Genomic DNA, 18,283 nt, shown 5'->3' with positions numbered 1-18,283 from the left:
AAGAATCCTGTGGCACCTTATAGACTAACAGACGTTTTGGAGCATGCTCGGGGGTTACGCGACCCCCGAGCATGCTCCAAAACATCTGTTAGTCTATAAGGTGCCACAAGATTCTTTGCTGTCACTACACTGTCTTTTTATTAATATAGTATAGATTTCAGACATTTAATATTTCTCTGTTCTCCATTAGAAGATGAACAGAAATTTGTTTTCATTAACAATTTCCCAATAATACTGAGTCCTTATACTGGGTAGCTCTTTAGAAACACAGGTACAGCTGCACCAGCTCAGACATGTGATTCATCTTGTCCATTATTCTTTCTATCAATGGCTGGCCCTAGCTGCTTCAGAGGAAGGTGCAAGAAATCCCATAGCTCAGCAATCTGCCCATCAAAAAAGTGCCTTCCCAAACCTCACGTTAATTAGAGGTTGGCTTGGGCCTTTGAGCATGCAGGTTTACATTCCTTTTCATCCTTGGGATGTTCTATAAATATCAATTAATCCCAACATCAAATTACCTCCATTTTACAGATACCTTCACAGTCACGTGCCCAAGGCCAAAAAGTGAGCCAGGGTTAGAGCTTGGGAGTTCCTGGCTTTCAGCCCTGTGTTTAGATCATTGGACCACCTTCCTCTCCTTAATATAACCACCTGCTCCCTGCCCTCACAACCGCCATCCTCCTATTCTGATGTCTTCTTTATGGATCTCTGGTTATGTTTGCTACCATCTCAAGCAGGCCATTGTGGAGCAGGAGGAGGAAGGGAAGGAGGCCCTCCAATTACACAAACAGCTGTACAAAAAGAAAAGGGGGTAGCAGAAGGGCTTAATGTGCAGAGTTTGGATTCAGGTCTGAACATCCCTAAGGTTTGGGAAAGTCCAGATGCAGGAGCGCAATTCAGGCCCAACTCAAACTGCTTTTATGTCGACATGTTCAGTTTCCACCCCCATTTGCCACAATGTGAAATTCCCTGTTTATCACAGATGTATGTTGCCAATGCCTGGGGAGCACTTTGTCTGGGAGAAGCAGAGGCAAAGCAGGGGTGAGAGGCTTGTCTCTAACAATAGTTGACAGCTTAATTAGCTCCTCAAAGTTCATTACAGCATAACAGAACTTGCCTTGACAGCACCGGCTTGGCATGAGCCATTTTCTCACTGAAGAGCCAGAGGGGTAAAACTGAAGCCATCGGGTCTGCGTTGCTGCTGGTTTAATTTTAAATGCTCTGGCATTTCATTTGAGGTGCTATGTAACTAAGGTTCTGTCAGTTTCACACTAACAGTTCTCTTCAGGTGAGAGCTGAGCAGGCAAATTCCCACTGAAAGAAGGAGGCGAGATTCTTGTGAGATGTGCAAAAGAAATTGCTCATTCCATTCTTTAACTGGAAGGGAAAATATTACAGTGTCAGAGGCAGCCCTCCCACTACATTTAGCCAACAAAGACTGATTAAAAAAAATTTACCCAAGGCAATTTAAAGACTCCCAGAGACTCCAATGGCCTTTGGATGAGACCCTCATTTTTGCCCTGGACTAGTGATTGTGTCATGACACTAAAAAACGTACTACATTTGCAAAGATCCCGATAGGGCTTGTTCTCTGCTGTCATCACCCTAGTGACTTCAGTGGAGCTGCAACAGAGAATTTGCCCTGTCGTCTGAGCATAGAGCTGGGAGATAGTGATGCATGTGATGTGAGGAAAGTGCAGATCCCCTTCAACTTCTGGAGCAAATCACCACCTTTGGAAATTCAGATTTCAATGAACAAAGCACTGTTCAGCCAACAAGAATCCATCTAGTGTCCCTGTGCTTCAGGCCTATCTTGCTGAGTGAGCATTATAGAAGTATCCTGCAGTGCTCCTTGCCCTATCAACCTGTGATGAACCCACTCTATGGCTGTGCCAGCAGCACAAGTCGAGGCTAATAAATCCTGCCTTGTCTATGGTTCTCTCCCTCTCAGAGTTTGTGGCCATGATGACTGGAGAATCCTTTAAGCTTGTTCAATAGCATCCTGAAGAAGAACCAGATCCTTTGTTACAAAGATCCTTCCTAGACACTCTCACCTGCAAGGACTGCAATTCTTCTCAAGATGCTGTGATCTGGAGATGTTTCCAAACACCGCTCATACACGACCCACGTCTGAGTAACTTCACCTGGCATTCACAGCAGAAGGAAGCTACAGACCAGAACAGAGCTGAGATACTCCTCTCACAGCAGGTGTAGAAGCTCTTGCAGGAGAGATTCAGTTATTCAAGCAATCTGTTTTGGGCCATGGAAATCATACAAGAGCCATAATTTATGTTTATTAATAAGCTTTATATAGAAAGTTTTTCCAATATGGCTTTAAAGAGTCCTGTGAAAGGAACATAGCATACTTGGGAAAGGAATGCATGTGCTTTGCCAGGACTCTCACTTCTCCTGTATAAATCATTCCTGGGACTGAGAATTGCTCCCAGGTCCACACCTACTTTTATGCATCTCAAAAACAGTTCACACCTTGGTTAGAAATGCCTAAACTTCACTTCTGCACGGTGGACTAAATAAAGCTACCCGAGGGAGTGCCTGAAAACATGAGTCATATTGCACTGAATTTCAAGCTCACAATAATTCAGTGTTTCAAGTGGGCTTGGAAAAACATTGAGGAAACCTGTGAAGTGATGCAGTCGGGGTTGGCTAACAGATGGAAAAGCCTGTAATGCTGCAAGCTGGTTCTGAACCAGAGCATAGCACACAAGGGGAAGGGCACTGGACTTGGGGAAAGCAGAGGGAATCCTTGTAACACTGCATGTCTGTGCACCAAACTTCAAGTGGGTTAAAGCAAGCTATTAAGTCAGGAGAAAGCAAGGGGGAATTGGTCCGTCCTGGCACATGCGCTGTTCGTTGTGGGCCAGATTTTCAAAAATATTTAGACAGCTAAAGGTGCAGGTGGCACTTTTGAAAATCCATTTGATGCCTATCTGCCACTTTAGATCCAAATACCTTTGAAAATCTGGCCATTTGCCCCTATATTTTAGAATGAACTAGAAGTTATTTCTTCTAACCTACATGTACCCTCTTGCTCCATAAAGCTTTTTAATTTCAGAAGACCCACCATTCAACTCTTGCTGAGGGGAGGAAGCTCATAGGATCTTTGTCCAAAAGTATATGCTACCCTGTGAACTGTACATAGTGCTTATTTCTGCATAAGAGCTTGGACTCTTCCTCCTGCATCAGGTTATTGAAATGAAGTAGTCAAGTGAAGATATTCACCTGAAGACAAACACTCAAGAGGCAGCAGTTGTGGTTTTGGACTATATTTGAGGAACATATATGTTGCAATGGTTTAACTAAAGATGTGATTTTTAAACTGATTTAGTTAATCTAGTGCAAATCTCTGTGCGAACACTATTATTTCAATTGAAACTAGATTTATTGCAGGTTAGTTTAAGTCAGTAGGAATCAGCTTAAGCTAAAACAGCAATGAGCCACTCTTAACCAAAATAAGAGTGTCCAGTTTTTAAACTGATTCAATAAACTGTCTCAACTCTCTTATGTAGACGAGGCCTAAACAAATGCTATCTCACAGACAGGAGTAAAACTGAGCTGTTTGCAAGTGACACAGTCCAGTGGTTTTTCAGAAACCATTCTTTCCATGCTGATTCAGAGAACTGAACAGCGAGGGGTTTTTTTTGGCATCAGCAAAGCTCAGACATCATTGAAAATATGATTGACAGTCTTCTTTAGCCTATTATACATTTGCATTGCAGTAATGCCTAGAGGCCTCAGTCAGGAATCGGGGCCTCCTTGTCCTAGGGTAATTATGAACTGGGTCCATAATATTTTCCATAGCACACAGCTCTCCAGTACAGGATAGCTCAAGCAGGCAGTGTACACATATCTGTAGATTTCACAGAGGCTTCACTTTTATCCACAAATACTGTCCAGACCAGTCCTTGTCTTACTCCAGCAGCCGCCAATCACATCCTCAAATGACTCCTCAAGCTCACCACGCTTGCTTTGCTTTGGTCAGTGAGAGACTGTGGCCACGTCTAATCTAGACGCGATGTATCGATCCCCAAGCGCGCTTATATCGATTCCGGAACTCCATCAACCCCAACGGAGTTCCGGAATCGACACGGAGAGCCGCGAACATCAATCCCGCGTGGTGTGGACGGGTGAGTAATCCGATCTTAGATATTCGACTTCAGCTACGTTATTCACGTAGCTGAAGTTGCGTATCTAAGATCGATTTCCCCCCCCTAGTGTGGACCAGCCCTGTGACTTGTTTCTACCAGCTCTGAGACAACATGAAAAGCTCACACAGCACCCATCTCATGCTCAGCAAAGGATCCCAGTAGATCTCCTGCACCTATATGCTCTTATGCAACAGCAGGCCTTTACTCCGTTCCAGCAGTACAATCACAGGAACATTTCTCTAGAGTCCACAGTCATCTCCCCTCCTTAGGAAACTTTCCCTGTCCCAATCACTACTAGCTTGAACAGACCCTGTGTCCAAACATGAAGGACTCTCTCTGATTCCTAATACAGTATCTCATCTTTATTTACTAGCTTAGTCTTTCCTTTTAACCCTCCAGGGCTCTCCCTTCACCCACCTCTAAAGTAAAATAAGCAAAAAATTTTTCAAGCCTATCTTTATGTTGATTTCGAACAAGCACAGTTCACCAGAGGGTAATTCTTTCCCTAAACTGCCCTGGGGAAATCCCCCAGCTTCCTGGAAACCACCAGCCTCCCCACCAGACCACTTATAGGATAATTGAGAGCAGGTTTAATATTTCTTCCCATCATGGCCACAAACCTTCAGTGGTGGTAACTTCCCAGCATTTGTTTGCTAATAAAGCCTCCGATGCAGTGCAGGCTACTGGGTCTTTTGGGGATAATTTTACTTGCCTACTTCACAGGAGTGTTGGGAGGTATCATGATTGTGGTATGATTCAGATGGTGCCAGTCTGTACTATAAACAAACACAAGTTGGCCCGGGGTTGGTTGGAAGTGCCTTGTTAGCCCTTTGTACCTTGGCAATGGGCAGCAGATTAAAGCAGCAGGAGGAGCTCTCACCTTGCTAGCCAAGGAGGCTGGGGGATCTATGGCAGGGGACAGGCGAGGATGGGGATCTGCATTCCCCACTTGATCAGCTGGGAATAGGAGCTAAAATGTGAAATGAGTTGAGTGGTGAGATGTAGGTATCAGTCCTACAATATGAGTAGGCCCCAGCATCTGCACAGAGTCCCACAGACTTCAGCAGGTCTCTGGTCAGGTGCAGAGGTTCATTTGCATAGCATGCATTGCAGAATCAGGGCCTTAGTCCAGTTGGTAGCCTCCTTATCACCAAACCTCCAGCCAGTTTTGGCAAGTCTCAGCAGCGATACCTAGGACTGAAATGGCTGTAGAGACTGAATACACCTGAAAGCACCACCCTCCAAATCAGCCTTGAGGAGCAGTGGGGCAGGTTGCCCTGCCTGACCTACCTCAGACAGTTCTATGGCCCTTGCCCATAGAACCTGAACATCCTCAGTCACTACTGTATTTATCTTTGCAATATCTCTGTGAGGCAGATCCACAGGAGCCAAAGTGAGTAACAAGAAGTTGGGAAGATGGAAATATGCCCCCTCTCTCCTTACAATAAAATCTGGCTTTAACTAGCACAATTTCACAATGACCAGAATTACAATAAGCACATTGCAATTCATTGTGGAATGTCCTGGGCACATCTCATCACATCCATGTACCTCATTGGGACTCTAGGGCAAAAGAGACACACCAGAGACTCAGTCAGGTTTTACATTAATCCCAGTGCAGAACTTTGGGAATTTTAGCCTGTGCTTCCTGAATACAAAGAGTGCAAACACAACCAATAACTGTACTGAGAGTAAAAAATTTTCATCTGAAAAATTGAATGGAAAATGGCCATTTTTCTCAACAAACAAATGTGCTGAAAATTTCCATCTCCTTTGAAATTTTCCAATTCGTGAAAAAACAAAACCTAGAAATCCCCAAAGTTGGAGGGGAGGGGAGAGCTATTGTCAAACCAGCTCTACTCAGTACATAACTTAGTATCGCATCTCAGTGCTTTGAAGTAAGGAGCTTCCCCTTAACTGTATCATATTACATTGGATCACTCTATATAACAAGAATACTCTGAAAGTCACTACAGTATCATTATTGCAAAGTGCAGTGTTTGGGACCATTACCTTAGCACTGTTTAAGAGGGGAATGTATGTAAGAGAAACAGCAGGAATCTTTGTAGATAGAGGAGGCTGTGTTGTAGATGGGTTGTGAAAAAGCAGGATTAACTTATGCAGCATTTCAGAACTCATGTAGCAAAAATAGCATTACATGTCAGTAACCATACGGGCAAGTTAGAGTGAGCATGAATGCTGAATTCTGTGTCAAGTTCCAGTACAAAATATGCTAGCTGCCTGCCACAGCACTGGCAGGGGAGATATGATACTCATTGTCCCTGCAAAAATGTTGGCAACCACTAGAGAGCACCAAATTCCTAATCAGAGCACAGCTATGATATTAAAGTTGCTAACACAGCACCCCCACCAGAATGGGCCTGCTGCCGAGCTTGAGGGTGTAGAGATTGCTTGTGCAAAGATCTCTCACCAAGGAGGATGGCAAGCTTGATGAAGACAAGACTGGGCTGTGAGCTATACTTCCTGAACTAGTTATTTTAATAATAATGCCTAGCTCTTATCTAGCACTTTTCATCAGTAGAGCTTAAAGCACTTTACAAAAGAGGGCAGTATCATTGCCATTTTACAGATGGGGAAACTGAGGCACAGGGAGATGGCAGCCCAGATCCTCAAAGGTATTTTAGGCACTCACTCCCATCAAAATGAAAGGAGGCTCTAAGTCCAAGTGACTTGCCCAATGTCACTTAGCAGACCAATAATACAATCCAGGTTCCCTGACACCTAGTCCAATGCTGTATTCTATCCACTAGACTAGACTACACTTCCCAGACAGGCCAGCTTGCTCAACTAATCCACTGAGCAAAAGATAAGTTGCACAGGCCAAAGACCAGGCTGGCTGGGAGTCACTAGTCAACACAGGGTTCAGCATGGGGGAACCTGCTGAGGACTCCAAAAATCAATTGACAGGCAAGGAGGATGTTTAGGAACCTTGTTCCATCAAGGAAGTCACAAACAGTGGCCTTGTCTCAGGAGACCTGTGTTGATTTTCAACTCTGCCCAGGGCCTGCTGGGTGACCTTGGATGGGTCCTGGTAGCTCAGTTTACTCATCTGGAAGATAGGGATAATGCCACCAACCTCCTTTGTAAAGAGCTTTTGAGACCTACTGATAAAAAGTGTGATGAAAGAGCTAGGTGTAATTCACAGTACTATTTTTCCCCTTCTCCCTTTGGAATCAGACATACTAGACTTTCTCCATTTTAAAAATTGTTTTAATTGGAAAAACGTTCAGTAGGGCAAAACTAAGTAACCAAACAAAACATTTTAACAGTTCCACAGCATTTAGGGCTTCACAGATGTCACTTTACTTAACAGTAGGAAGTTACACTTGCAGTGAAATGCCAGTGCAGGCACAGCCAAGATGGCAAACAGTAACTGCACTGTATAAAAATTTGCTCTAGAAAAGTACAGTGCAGAAAAAAGGAAACTGCAGAAATAGACTCCAGGCAGGAAAGCACTATGTGGCCTACTCCTATTTCTTTTGAGGTCCACAACCAAACGATTTCCAGCGACAGCAAGATCAGGCCCTTGCTCTTTGTTATGTCTGCAGCTAAGTGGAGTCAGTGATGTGGTCTGTCCCTATAGCATTTAATCTCCAGTACGGAGGAATGTAAGTTGAGCAACCAGGCTACTTGGGCAGGAAAGTATGTCAGCGAGTCAGGGGCACGTGATCTGAGAAAGGCAGTCCCAACCACACTGAGGTACCAGGTGCAGTTCAGGCTCTGTATCATTTCCCCTCATTAAATGTCTTTTGCAGCAGCTTTAACTCAATCATTAAGTTCCCATTTGGGCTGGAATCAAACAAGTAATTTCTTTTGTTTTTGAAGTTTGCTGTACAAAACACCCCTAATCACTTCAGCCAGCAGAAGTGTGTTCCATATACTCATGAACTCCTGTTACCAAACACCAGGACTTCTGGGACAATTTGCAGATGTACTGAACCAGGGACAACTTCACTGAAGCCAATGGGAGCTGCAAATCTAACGTACAACTCCTCTTTGGCAGCTCTTGTTCATCCAGTACCATCACAGGCTGGCAAAAGCAGGAGTGGTTTTTGCAAAGCCAGGTACACATGTTAGGAACCAGATTCCAGCTTATAACAGGTCCTCTGCCCACCCCTCTTCCTGAGGCCCACTGGTGGCCCCAATAAAACTAGTTCTTCAGCACCTGCAGCTTTATTTACACCAGGTTCTCCCACCATCAGTGATATACTATATACAGCTTGCAGGCCTTACAATCCTCTTCCACACAGCCTGGAGACTGACCTTCCCCTGACCATTCCCCCTTCTTCTGCCTGCCAGCCTTTATAGCCTCTGAACCCTCAGGCGCAGCCAGTTGTAAAGGCCAGGCACCAGACTTCTCTCCAGTCCCAATCTATTTCCCACCCACCAGGGTAGGGTAAGACTTAATTGAGCCTTCTACAACTCAGGCCAAGAAAAAAAAAATCAAATCCCACAGAAAACAGTTTTAAAGAAAAAACTGATACTAAATGCTAAAAGTTGGTGCAGAATTCCCTGGCTTGGTAGGTTTGTGTTAAAACCTACCACTCACTTCCAACCCCAGCTGAGCCTCTTTGCTTCTAGTACAAGTCAGACTAGTCACTAATTCCAGTCAGTAGGGAGCTTAAAAACGTCACCAGTGTGAATAGGGCTAGGAGGGAGGAAAAAAACAGCCCCAGGGCCCAGCCAAACACCTTTGTCAGAAGAGGACAGCATCGGAAATACAAGTTTACACATCACTCTTCCCTCCCACCCCCTTTGTACCTGCACTTCTTCACTTGAGAGTGCAGATGAATGAGTGAGAGTCCCAGGGGTGAAATACCAGCAGAACTGGTCTCTGTTGTAATTCCAGAAACTAGATCAAAATAAACCCTCCCTAGAGAACAAGAATGGAAGTGGGAAAGGCATAACACCCACGCCACCTGCCATGGTGCCTTGTCACCTCTCAGCTTAAAATGGTACTAGATGATATTAAAATGATTTTGCGACAACTTAAACTGGCAATTATAGTCCAACCTGAACCCTTATCTACAAAGACCATTCTCCTCTAATAAAAGGCTGAGCTCACAAGTCTGAAAGCTGGTGATGGCTAAAGGAAAAACAGGAAACAGGAAAGATGAGCTGCATTCCAAAATGAAGAATTTTATCTGATGAGGCCAGGGCTGCTTCCCTTTGTGCTATGTATCTAAGTAGCGGTAAACAGCTTTCCAGAGCAGTGCAATCATAGATTAGTCCCCCCCCAGAGCAGTGGTTCATTCATATAGAAACTGGGGATGTTTTCCCCCCTAGGTTTATTTCCTGGCAGTGCAGCTTCCCCCACAAAGAGGATAGTTTTCTGCAATAAATACACATTTGCTAACTATGTCACAAGGAACTACTTACTTTTGAGACTGGTGTGGCTTCCCCTCCCATTTAGCCTTGGTCCTGTGCACTGTTCTGATAGTTTAATCATTACCAGTGTGTAGAGCTTCAGTTCTCAAACAAGTAGCTACTACATGGGTACTGGAAATGCTTACTGCTGAGTAAGCAGCAGCAGTGCCCTATTCAATGGGGATTTTTGCCCAATACAGTTGTTGCAGCTGTGGCTTTTCCGACCTTCATCTTCTCCCTCCTCCTGAGTTCACTTTACCCGTTTCTAAAAGATTTTGTGCACTCGGTTTCCTCCCTACAGTTGCAGTAAAGAGGAGACAGAATATCACACTGCCACTGGAAAAAGTATCCGAACAATCAGTTTATTCAAGCTCAAAGGACTAGGATTTCTTGTACCTGCAGTTTTAAGGGACAGAAGGTTTATACAGTTTCCATGCACACACAAAAACGGTTATAGTGTGTAAGCCCCACAGTCCCAAGGAAACACAGTGTGGAGTTGAGCTACATGATATGAAAGATCCCTTCAATGCTCATTTCTATTGTTCTATGTGTCACAGATCTTTCCCTGAAGAGATTTTTATTGGACACTTTTCTCTGTAACCCTTATCTTAGGTTACTTAGAACTCACAATGACAGATCGTTTGCTTTAAAAGGTTAAAATTTTATTTATAGTTTAAAAAAAAATCAGTGAAATATAAAATAAAAATCCCATAAGGTCAAGCGCTGCAGTTTTAACTTTTCACTTTTTCTGAAATCCATACTACCGACTTTTTGTGCTGACGAGGCATTCAATATTTACCAGATCATTTAGTTTTTCAGACCCATTGGGTTCAGTCAGCAAAAACATGAATACTTGAAATATTTTAATAATACCAAACCATGTATAAAAGTTTCTCCTGGAGGTTAATTTGCACTGTTACTGACAAAACTAACAAGCATCAACCTCCCCCTCCCCATCTTGAAAATGATGGGCTTTTTTAATGATTCGGGTCTCCTATAACTGGCACAAATGTCTTTTCCCTTGTCTCTTCCCATCATTGTGGAAATAACAATGTGCATAGTAGAGTCCTGGGGTGCCATTTTCCTTCAGTTTAAAGAACATTCGCCGTTACGTAGCAACGAGTTCAGTGCTTCAGCAATTTGCTGGACAGTTAACCTTCTCAAAAGAAGAGACAAGCTATAGAAGCTCTTGAATTTGCACTTGATCAAGACTCCATTTCTGTCTCAAGTTTGGGAAACTCCATCTTCTGCTCAGGAACAATGCACTGTTTGCGTCATTCTGGCATCTAATGAAGGTGTCGCTATCGCAGAACCATGCCCCTGCCCTTTTCATTGCTATATCAGTACAAGGGATTATTTTTCATTGGCAGGACCCAAACTAGCATCCACGTATCACCCATACAGGGTATTTTTAAACTGCTGTCCTCCTGTTTCATTTAATACCCTAGAATCATCAACAGAAGATTACTGCAATTGCAGGAAACATTCCTCCCACATGACAGATCATTGCTACGGACATCAGATTAGGCATCTTCCCATGGTTACTTGCATATAAGATCAAACTTTTAATGTCTTTAGTACTTCGAGGTCCTTGTATTCTCCCTCACCTCTAAATGGGCTAGAGCGGAGGCTGGCCTTGTGCTTCAACTTGTGGTTCTTCTGAACTTGGCTGTGTCTCCAGTTCACCAGCCACAGGAGCAGATGAACCGTGGTGCTGATTTGGCTCTTCTGGTGCCACCGGCTCAAGGATGTCATTGAGCTTCTGGCCCACCAACACCGTTTCAATGTAGGGCTTAGCCATTTTGATGGCCTCATCATATGAGGGTGGCAACTCCATTGCATAGAGGCTGTAGGCTGGGGGAGACATGGTGCTCCTATCCATATCCCCAAATGGAAGGGGAAGTGGGGCGCTCTGGGGGTACTGGAAAGAGCTGTATGCTGAAAAGAGAAGGCACAATAGGGCTTGAACAAGTGAATAAAAGACATCTTTGTATAAAGATCTGACACTATTTTTCCAGTAAATTAGTGCATCTATAACTGTGGCATAGATGGAACCAGCCAGCAATCGGGAAAAAATGCTTCTGTTTAGACACATCTAGTTATTACAATGAGGTGTGTGACATAATGGGTACATGCTGTAACCCAGACACCAGGAGACTTATTAGTTGGGCTTCTACCATTCTGGTTCTGTGCTACGGCTCCTGTAAGAAGCAGTTTGGCTGGAACGGACAGATGTGAGGTAGAACAAGATGGCGGGGCAAGAATGGATTTGTGAGGACATGCACAAGGCCAGCCCATCAGGGATTTATTTGAACCTTTAGAGCACTAAACTCCGGTTGCCTTCTGCCACTTCCTCACTGAGCCTCTCTCTGCCTCTGTTTCCCCATATACAACATGTGGGGTGATAGTACCTCACAGGGCCTGAGGTGTTGTGAGGATTAGTTTGTGTCTGCTTTGAAGATGTGAAGTGCCAGGAGTATTGCACACCCAAGTGCTAGCATCTCCAGGATTAGAGCCTGAAGTACCCCGAATAAAAGCCCCTGAAGAAGACTTACAAGTCACCGTGCTGTGGGCGGTGCTATCGCCATCAACGGCAATGACTGTCAAATCGTAGGGGCGTCTAGGAAAGGTTTGAACTGGGGGTCTCTTCTTTCGGCAGCAGAACTTCACACAGCTCGCTGTGATGCCACATAGCAGGAGCATGAACACGGTCAGTAGAATCAGCCTAGGAGATGCAGGGAGAGAGAAGCCCATAACTTTATTATTGATGCTTTTCCTCTTCCATGAATGGAAGAGATTTAACTCCTAAGGAGGCTCTTTTCAAGGCCTGGCTTACCTACTATATAGGAGTCTTTTTTTATTGGTGCTGGCTCCGTTTGTGTGTAAATACCAGCATGAGAAAAGCCAGTCACAAAACAGTCAGCTTAATATCCCCAAGCTTTGGTGCTACTGATCACCTGTTAAACCCTTCCTGACTCAGGGACGGTGTTAAGTTAAAAATACACAGGCCAGACTTTCAGCTAGTGTAAGTGAGCATGGCTCCAATGACTTTAACTGAATCCAGTGAATCTGTTTATGTGATTAAGGCTAAGTATGTAAGTCTTTGCAGGACCAGGGTCTGTATTTATAAAGCACTGCAGAAGTTTTATAGTGCAATGTGTATCTTTGTGGTGCCATCTCTAGCTGCTGTATAACCTCATAATACATAATGCCTAAGTCAGTATTCTACAGAGTAAATGAAGGCAGTGCAAGAGTTTGGACTTCAAAAGGTGCTGTTTTCCCAGCATTCCCATCTGGACTTCTACACAAAACCAGATCTAGACCTCTGATCCACTTAAGTCCTCAAAATAGTGCATAAGTGAGATTTAATGGGGCATAGCCATTTAATGGTGTATTGGCCCTCTACCCAGGGGTCAATTCCACCCAATATACCTAAAATCTAGATTATGGTGCTTCTGGCTCCCCTCTCAAATTTAAATTCTGGAGTTTTTTCCATTGTTGAAAGTGTTCTTGAATGAGATTAAGTGTTCTCATGAGCTAGTTAAGCAATAAGGCATGCCAGGCTGGGATTGGGTTGCAAAAAGAAAGAGACACAAGGTCAAAGATTTAAGTATTCTCATGGTACTTTGGAGGGAGCTGCTCCAGAACAGCTGACACACTAGAATTCCATGTTCTGATTCCTTCCCTCCCCCACAATACACACATAGGTCAGAAGAAGAGACCCCAACAGTATTGTTTCCTGCCTCTCCTCCACCCAATTTAAAGGTAATACTGACAGATCAAAAGCATGCCTCCACATAATTCCTTCTTAGCACTCCTAGATTACTAAAGATGACAATGTAAAAGTAACCAAAATTATACTGCAGGAGATGTTTAAATCCAAACAAACTGTTTTATTTTATTTTAATGAGAACATTTCTATTAGTATTAGGCCACATAAACATATCTCTCACCCACAAAATCTGGAATTTGGAACCTACATTGAACAATAGCTAAAATTCCATACCACAGGCTTTAGTACTCCATGGGAATCCAATACCTTCCTTGACCCCGGGGATCTGAACCACAGTTTCCTGCACTCCCAGGACAACACTTATGAAATTGCTGTTTTAACAAAGCCAGGTTTCTTTCTTGATCAGAAGTGAAGTTAGATTCTTCAAAACTAACCTCTGATCAGCAGCTATAAGTTCCTGGAGTTTCAAGCCATTTAAGATTACTTTAAAAAATAAAATGTAGAAAATTCAGAACACAGCAATGGCAGAACAAGAAGTAACTGATATTCAGTGCTGGCTTTTACATTTCATAGTATAAAAGCTTGCTGGAACTTCATAATAAAACATTGCACCAGAGTGAGCAGAATATGACCTCATCACCAACCAATCAGATCTTCCAAGAGCTATTAGGATAAACCTTCATGATTCCACATTCTGAGACGGACCTCTGAGGGAAGTGATGATTACTGTACACTGCTATAATAGTGTAGCAGTTCTGAACAGCAAACTATGATACATTAGTTTTACTGTTTATAAATGCTGACAGCTGCCTTCAAGCCAGTCAAAGTGTCAATTAATTTTTTAAACAGTTCTGCATATCAACGCCCACTGAGAGGGTTTAGAATATTTGTAGAAGAAGCCTAAATTAGTCCAAATGCTAAGCTGTAGTTAACACTAGCCAATTTGCACTGTATTCCCTCATTAAGTTTTACAGCATACATCCTGACATGTACACTCTGTAGCTGCAAGCCAAGATGCATGTAGCCTGGAGTGACTGATCTGTCTATTACAATAGTGTTTGCCTATTCGTTTTCTCCCCTTTTTAAGTCATAAAATGAGCCAATAAAAAAAGGTTACCGATCAATGACAAGGATTTCAGCAAGCCGTGTAAGAAAGAACATCATAATCCAACCATCTTCTCTCCCATAAAAGGGAGAGAGGGATAAGCTCACGGATAAGCAAAACCTGATGGAATGCCAAGAACTGCCAAGTCCACTACACTGCACTGCTGATCCCTCTCCAAGCAAAGATTCAGCAAGTGGTCTGTTTAGAAGGGGTGCACGATGGCTTTGGAGTCAAGCTGTAACATGTCAGAGTTATGGGGATGGAATACTCATCTAGGAACATGACCCACGTTGTATGGATTTGCTTACGTTTTCATCTAGCTAGTCTGGGTTGTATTCCTCTGGCACCTTTCATTTTGCCACAGACAGACTTGGCTAAGTCCTCCTCTTTGATTCAGGATCAGAGAAGTGTGTCTTTATTCACTCATTCCCACTATTTATTTGTTTACATCATCTCCCAAACATCTTGTATGTTAAGTAAAATAAATCTGAACTTACCAGACATACCACAGGCTAGTCCAGTTAGAATTATTCCGAGCACACCTGGAAATGAAGGTGGATAACTAATCTCAGTCGTTACATTCAAATATTAAGTTTAGTAACAAAGCAACTAAATTTCACACTAATTGCAGAGTAGAAAAGGAAATTAAGAATTTAAGAAAATTAAGCTAAAAACGAACTCTGCTTTGTTTCATTAGATCACTGTAAACCATTTAACAGTACCTCTCTTAAAGACAACTCAGATGCTGCAATGCAAATTGTAAAACAAACTCTTTATTCCTAGTGATATTTCCTAGTTTCTTGGATAGACAGCTATTTAGGCTAAGAAAATTAGCCATTGAAAACCACAACTCCCTTAGATGCATCCGAAAATTCCAGCCTAAGGCAGCTTTTTCATCCTAAATTATTCTTATAGTACTTTTGCCATGGCTGTAATACAAAGAAAAGTGCTGTAATGGCAGCTGCCCATAAATATAAAAAAGATGACATCACTTCTCCGATAGCCAAATTGCCAGAGAGGCAGAAAAACAGTATTGCATTTAGCAAGTTGTATGCATTTAGTATACAGAAAACCAATTTGTGCATCCAGTCAATAGGCTGTATTCACTCTTTTGTGCCATTTTAACATAGCAGATATAATCAGAATATGAAGATTGAAGTTACTCAAAAGTTAGCTGATTTTTGAGAGTGAAGATGTTGGAGGCTGCACTTATTTTTACTACAAACAGGAGCTACACCCGGAGAGGAAAAGACGGCAAAACAGCATTTCGAAGAACAGTCAAGTATGAATGAAAGGATCTTTCACGCCCCAACCTCCTGAGTAGGTAGGATTGAAAGGAAAAGAAAAGATGAGCTGAACTGGCTTAGAATCATAGATTATTAGGGTTGGAAGGGACCTCAGGAGATCATCTAGTCCAACCCCCTGCTCAAAGCAGAGCCAATCTGCAAATGGCCCCCTCAAGGATTGAACTCACAACCCTGTCTAATCAAATTCGTGAGTTGTTCTCCTAGGCAGAGGCTTTCCACAGAGAAAAGATAAGCAGCAAAAGTCCAAGCACCCGCCTAAATATGTCAGTAAAGAATTCCACTGTGCCACATCATGATTAAAACAGCGTCAGAACTACCCTTTGCCATAGCGAAAGAGCTTTACTTACTGGTCGGGGCTATCGCAGTTACCCTGGGAAGAGCAGAGCGCTGCCTGGGGAAGGAAGGAATCAGCATCAGATACAAACCGCGAGCGTGCATGGAAGCAGATAACCAAAGGCAGAGAGCCCCGAGTCTCAGAGGCCCTTGCTTGGCTAGCTGCACAGAGGTTTGTCGTTCAATGCATAACCTCGGCCTCCCAGCGCATTTGCAAGTTAAATCCATCACATTGGAAATAACCGTGCAAGCACAATCAAATATCCCCGCCGCGCTCAAAGCCCTCAGAGGGGTCCCGCCATGAGCTCCGTGGCTTAAGCCCGTCTCCAGAGAAGGGAATTTAATCAATACATAATAGCGCTTCCACGTAAAGAAGCGGCCGCTGGTGAGAATAAGACACCCGTGCCGAGCAGCCGAGGGAGAAGGTACAGGAAAGGGGCACCATATGCAATGTACGTGCCTAGCTAGGCTGGCTGCCCAGGGGACCAACAGGTTTTTAAGTGACAGGAAAGTTTCTTTAGGCTGGGGCTTGTCTGAGAACCTTTCCCCGCGAGGCGAGCCCGCAGAAAGCAGCTGGAGCGAACGCACGTGCTCCTGCCTGCGAACAAAGAGCTCCACGGACCCACCTGCAACAGCAGTAAGCTCCAGCCCATGCACAGCCGATGCACCTTGCCAGCCATGCTCCAAAGCAGCCGGGGGAGAAGAATCGGGTCCCCTACGTCCAGAAATGCCTCCAACAACCCTGCAGAGATCAGGTCTTGCAAAGCCAGAGGAGCGCTCCTGGGATTGTACCCAGCTCTGTAATCCTCCCTAAGGAACAGGCAGCTACAGGCTGGCTAGCTTCTCGCTTCTGGGTAATATTTATCATCTCCCCTCCTCCGACTGCGGCTCAGATTCCTCTGAAGCCCCGCCCATCAGAGAGGGAGGCCCGCCCCTCCTTTTGCTGGCCTGGTTCATTGCAGCAGGAGGGGGCTGGCACTGATGGATCAGAGAGGGATGTGCGTACACGCAGCCGGAGGAGAGATTCCACGTGGCTCTGACTACGGGACGATCCTGTGCTCGCTGCAAAAACCACCACCCAGACCAGTTCACAAAGGGACGGCAGCGTCCTCCAGCGCGTTTGGCACAGCCCTCCTAGGGAGAGTGCTCGGAGCTGGCACCTGTGACTCGGGCCCCAGGTTAAGGAATAGCACCCTCTCCCATTGCCCCAAAAACCTGTCTAGTCTCCACCTTTAAAAACCCCTAATGGCATCCTTGCCAAGGAATTCATGTTACTTGTTCATTTCTCATGAGCCAAGCCTGAGCCACTCTCCCCATGACATCATCTGCCTTACAAACTGGAGCAATCACTGGAAGAATGGAGAAGCAGAGGGGGCTAAGTAACCACTGCCACCTGCAGTCAGACCCCATCAGTGCATGGCCTATATGATTCGGCTGCTGACAGCATGCATATACCTGCCACCTGTCTCAATTCTAGTGTCAGAGGGGTAGCCGTGTTAGTCTGGATCTGTAAAAGCAGCAAAGAATCCTATGGCACCTTATAGACTAACAGACGTTTTGGAGCATGAGCTTTCGTGGGTGAACACCCACTTCCTCAGATCCATGTAGTGGAAATTCTAGTGGTTTGTTTTACTAGACCACTGTAGGAACGGATCCCCTTCTTTACAGCAGCCTTCCGTCACAATGAGTTTTAAAGTCTTTCCACAGTTCCCAGTTTTACTGAGCAGTTAAAGACCCACCTACAATACACAACTGATTTTTGCTGATCCCCTGGTTAGTCACTGCTGACAGGCTACCCTGTGTGTTATGAAGCACCATCTACTGTGCTGCACCCCTTGGTGAACTTTATATGTCTTCCCCTCTAGAAATTTCACAGATGAATCACTAGAGTTGGGAGATGCGGTCTGGGAAATGCACAATGACATATGGGATAAGAACATAAGAGTGGCCATTCTAGGTCAGACCAAAAGTCCATCTAGCTCAGGATTCTGTCTTCTGACAGTGGCCAAGGTGCCCTAGAGAGAATGAACAGAGCAGGTAACTGTCAAATGATCCATTCGGTGTGGCCCATTCTCAGCTTTTGGCAAACAGAGACTAAACAGAGGATCATGCAGGGAATGGCACTTTCAGGGAATACACTGTAGTTCTGAACAGGATTGTGTTGCTAATTATGCCAAATACTACACAGTGCTTTCTTTGCACAGAGTGCATTAAAATGCATACTAATAAGAATAGTCTGTGCTTATGTTTT

The 18,283-nt window shown here is 44.1% G+C and overlaps 2 protein-coding genes across 9 annotated transcripts in view; one reads left to right on the top strand and one right to left on the bottom strand.

Annotated features, from left to right (window-relative positions):
- The window catches only part of CALML6 (calmodulin like 6), a 208,329-nt gene that overhangs the window by 60,612 nt on the left and 129,434 nt on the right, over nucleotides 1-18,283 (top strand). For 3 of the 8 annotated variants that reach the window (XM_050931670.1, XM_050931668.1, XM_050931666.1), the window contains one exon: nucleotides 1,952-2,327. The exons of 3 other annotated variants lie outside the window; for them this stretch is intronic. In XM_050931670.1, the coding sequence (XP_050787627.1) occupies nucleotides 1,952-1,998 (47 nt within the window). In that variant the 3' untranslated portion in view covers nucleotides 1,999-2,327. Of the gene's footprint in view, nucleotides 1-1,609; nucleotides 1,901-1,951; nucleotides 2,328-3,073; nucleotides 4,007-18,283 lie in introns of those variants that run through there. 2 more of the 8 variants (XM_050931673.1, XM_050931671.1) reach the window with 2 other exon arrangements.
- TMEM52 (transmembrane protein 52) lies at nucleotides 10,863-17,505 on the bottom strand. The gene is made up of 5 exons (XM_050931665.1): nucleotides 16,659-17,505; nucleotides 16,047-16,090; nucleotides 14,890-14,934; nucleotides 12,110-12,279; nucleotides 10,863-11,492 (listed from the first exon to the last, which is right to left on the bottom strand). Exons 1-5 carry the CDS (start codon nucleotides 16,710-16,712, stop codon nucleotides 11,173-11,175), a joined length of 633 nt encoding a protein of 210 aa, XP_050787622.1. The 5' UTR covers nucleotides 16,713-17,505; the 3' UTR covers nucleotides 10,863-11,172.

This window comes from Gopherus flavomarginatus, chromosome 21 (genome assembly GCF_025201925.1).
Source record: "Gopherus flavomarginatus isolate rGopFla2 chromosome 21, rGopFla2.mat.asm, whole genome shotgun sequence".
Taxonomy (NCBI): domain Eukaryota; kingdom Metazoa; phylum Chordata; order Testudines; family Testudinidae; genus Gopherus; species Gopherus flavomarginatus.
The sequence above is the reverse complement of the archived record's forward strand: the minus strand, read 5'-3'. Positions and strand labels throughout refer to the sequence as shown.

Bases quoted from the DNA above. Each gene is read 5' to 3' on its own strand.
- TMEM52 (XM_050931665.1), bottom strand. From the start codon at position 16,712: ATGGCTGGCAAGGTGCATCGGCTGTGCATGGGCTGGAGCTTACTGCTG. The intron at 12,280-14,889 runs GTAAGTTCAGAT...TGCATCTCCTAG, and splicing joins ACTAGCCTGTGGTATGTCTG to GCTGATTCTACTGACCGTGT. The intron at 11,493-12,109 runs GTAAGTCTTCTT...TTCTCTTTTCAG, and splicing joins CGCCCACAGCACGGTGACTT to CATACAGCTCTTTCCAGTAC.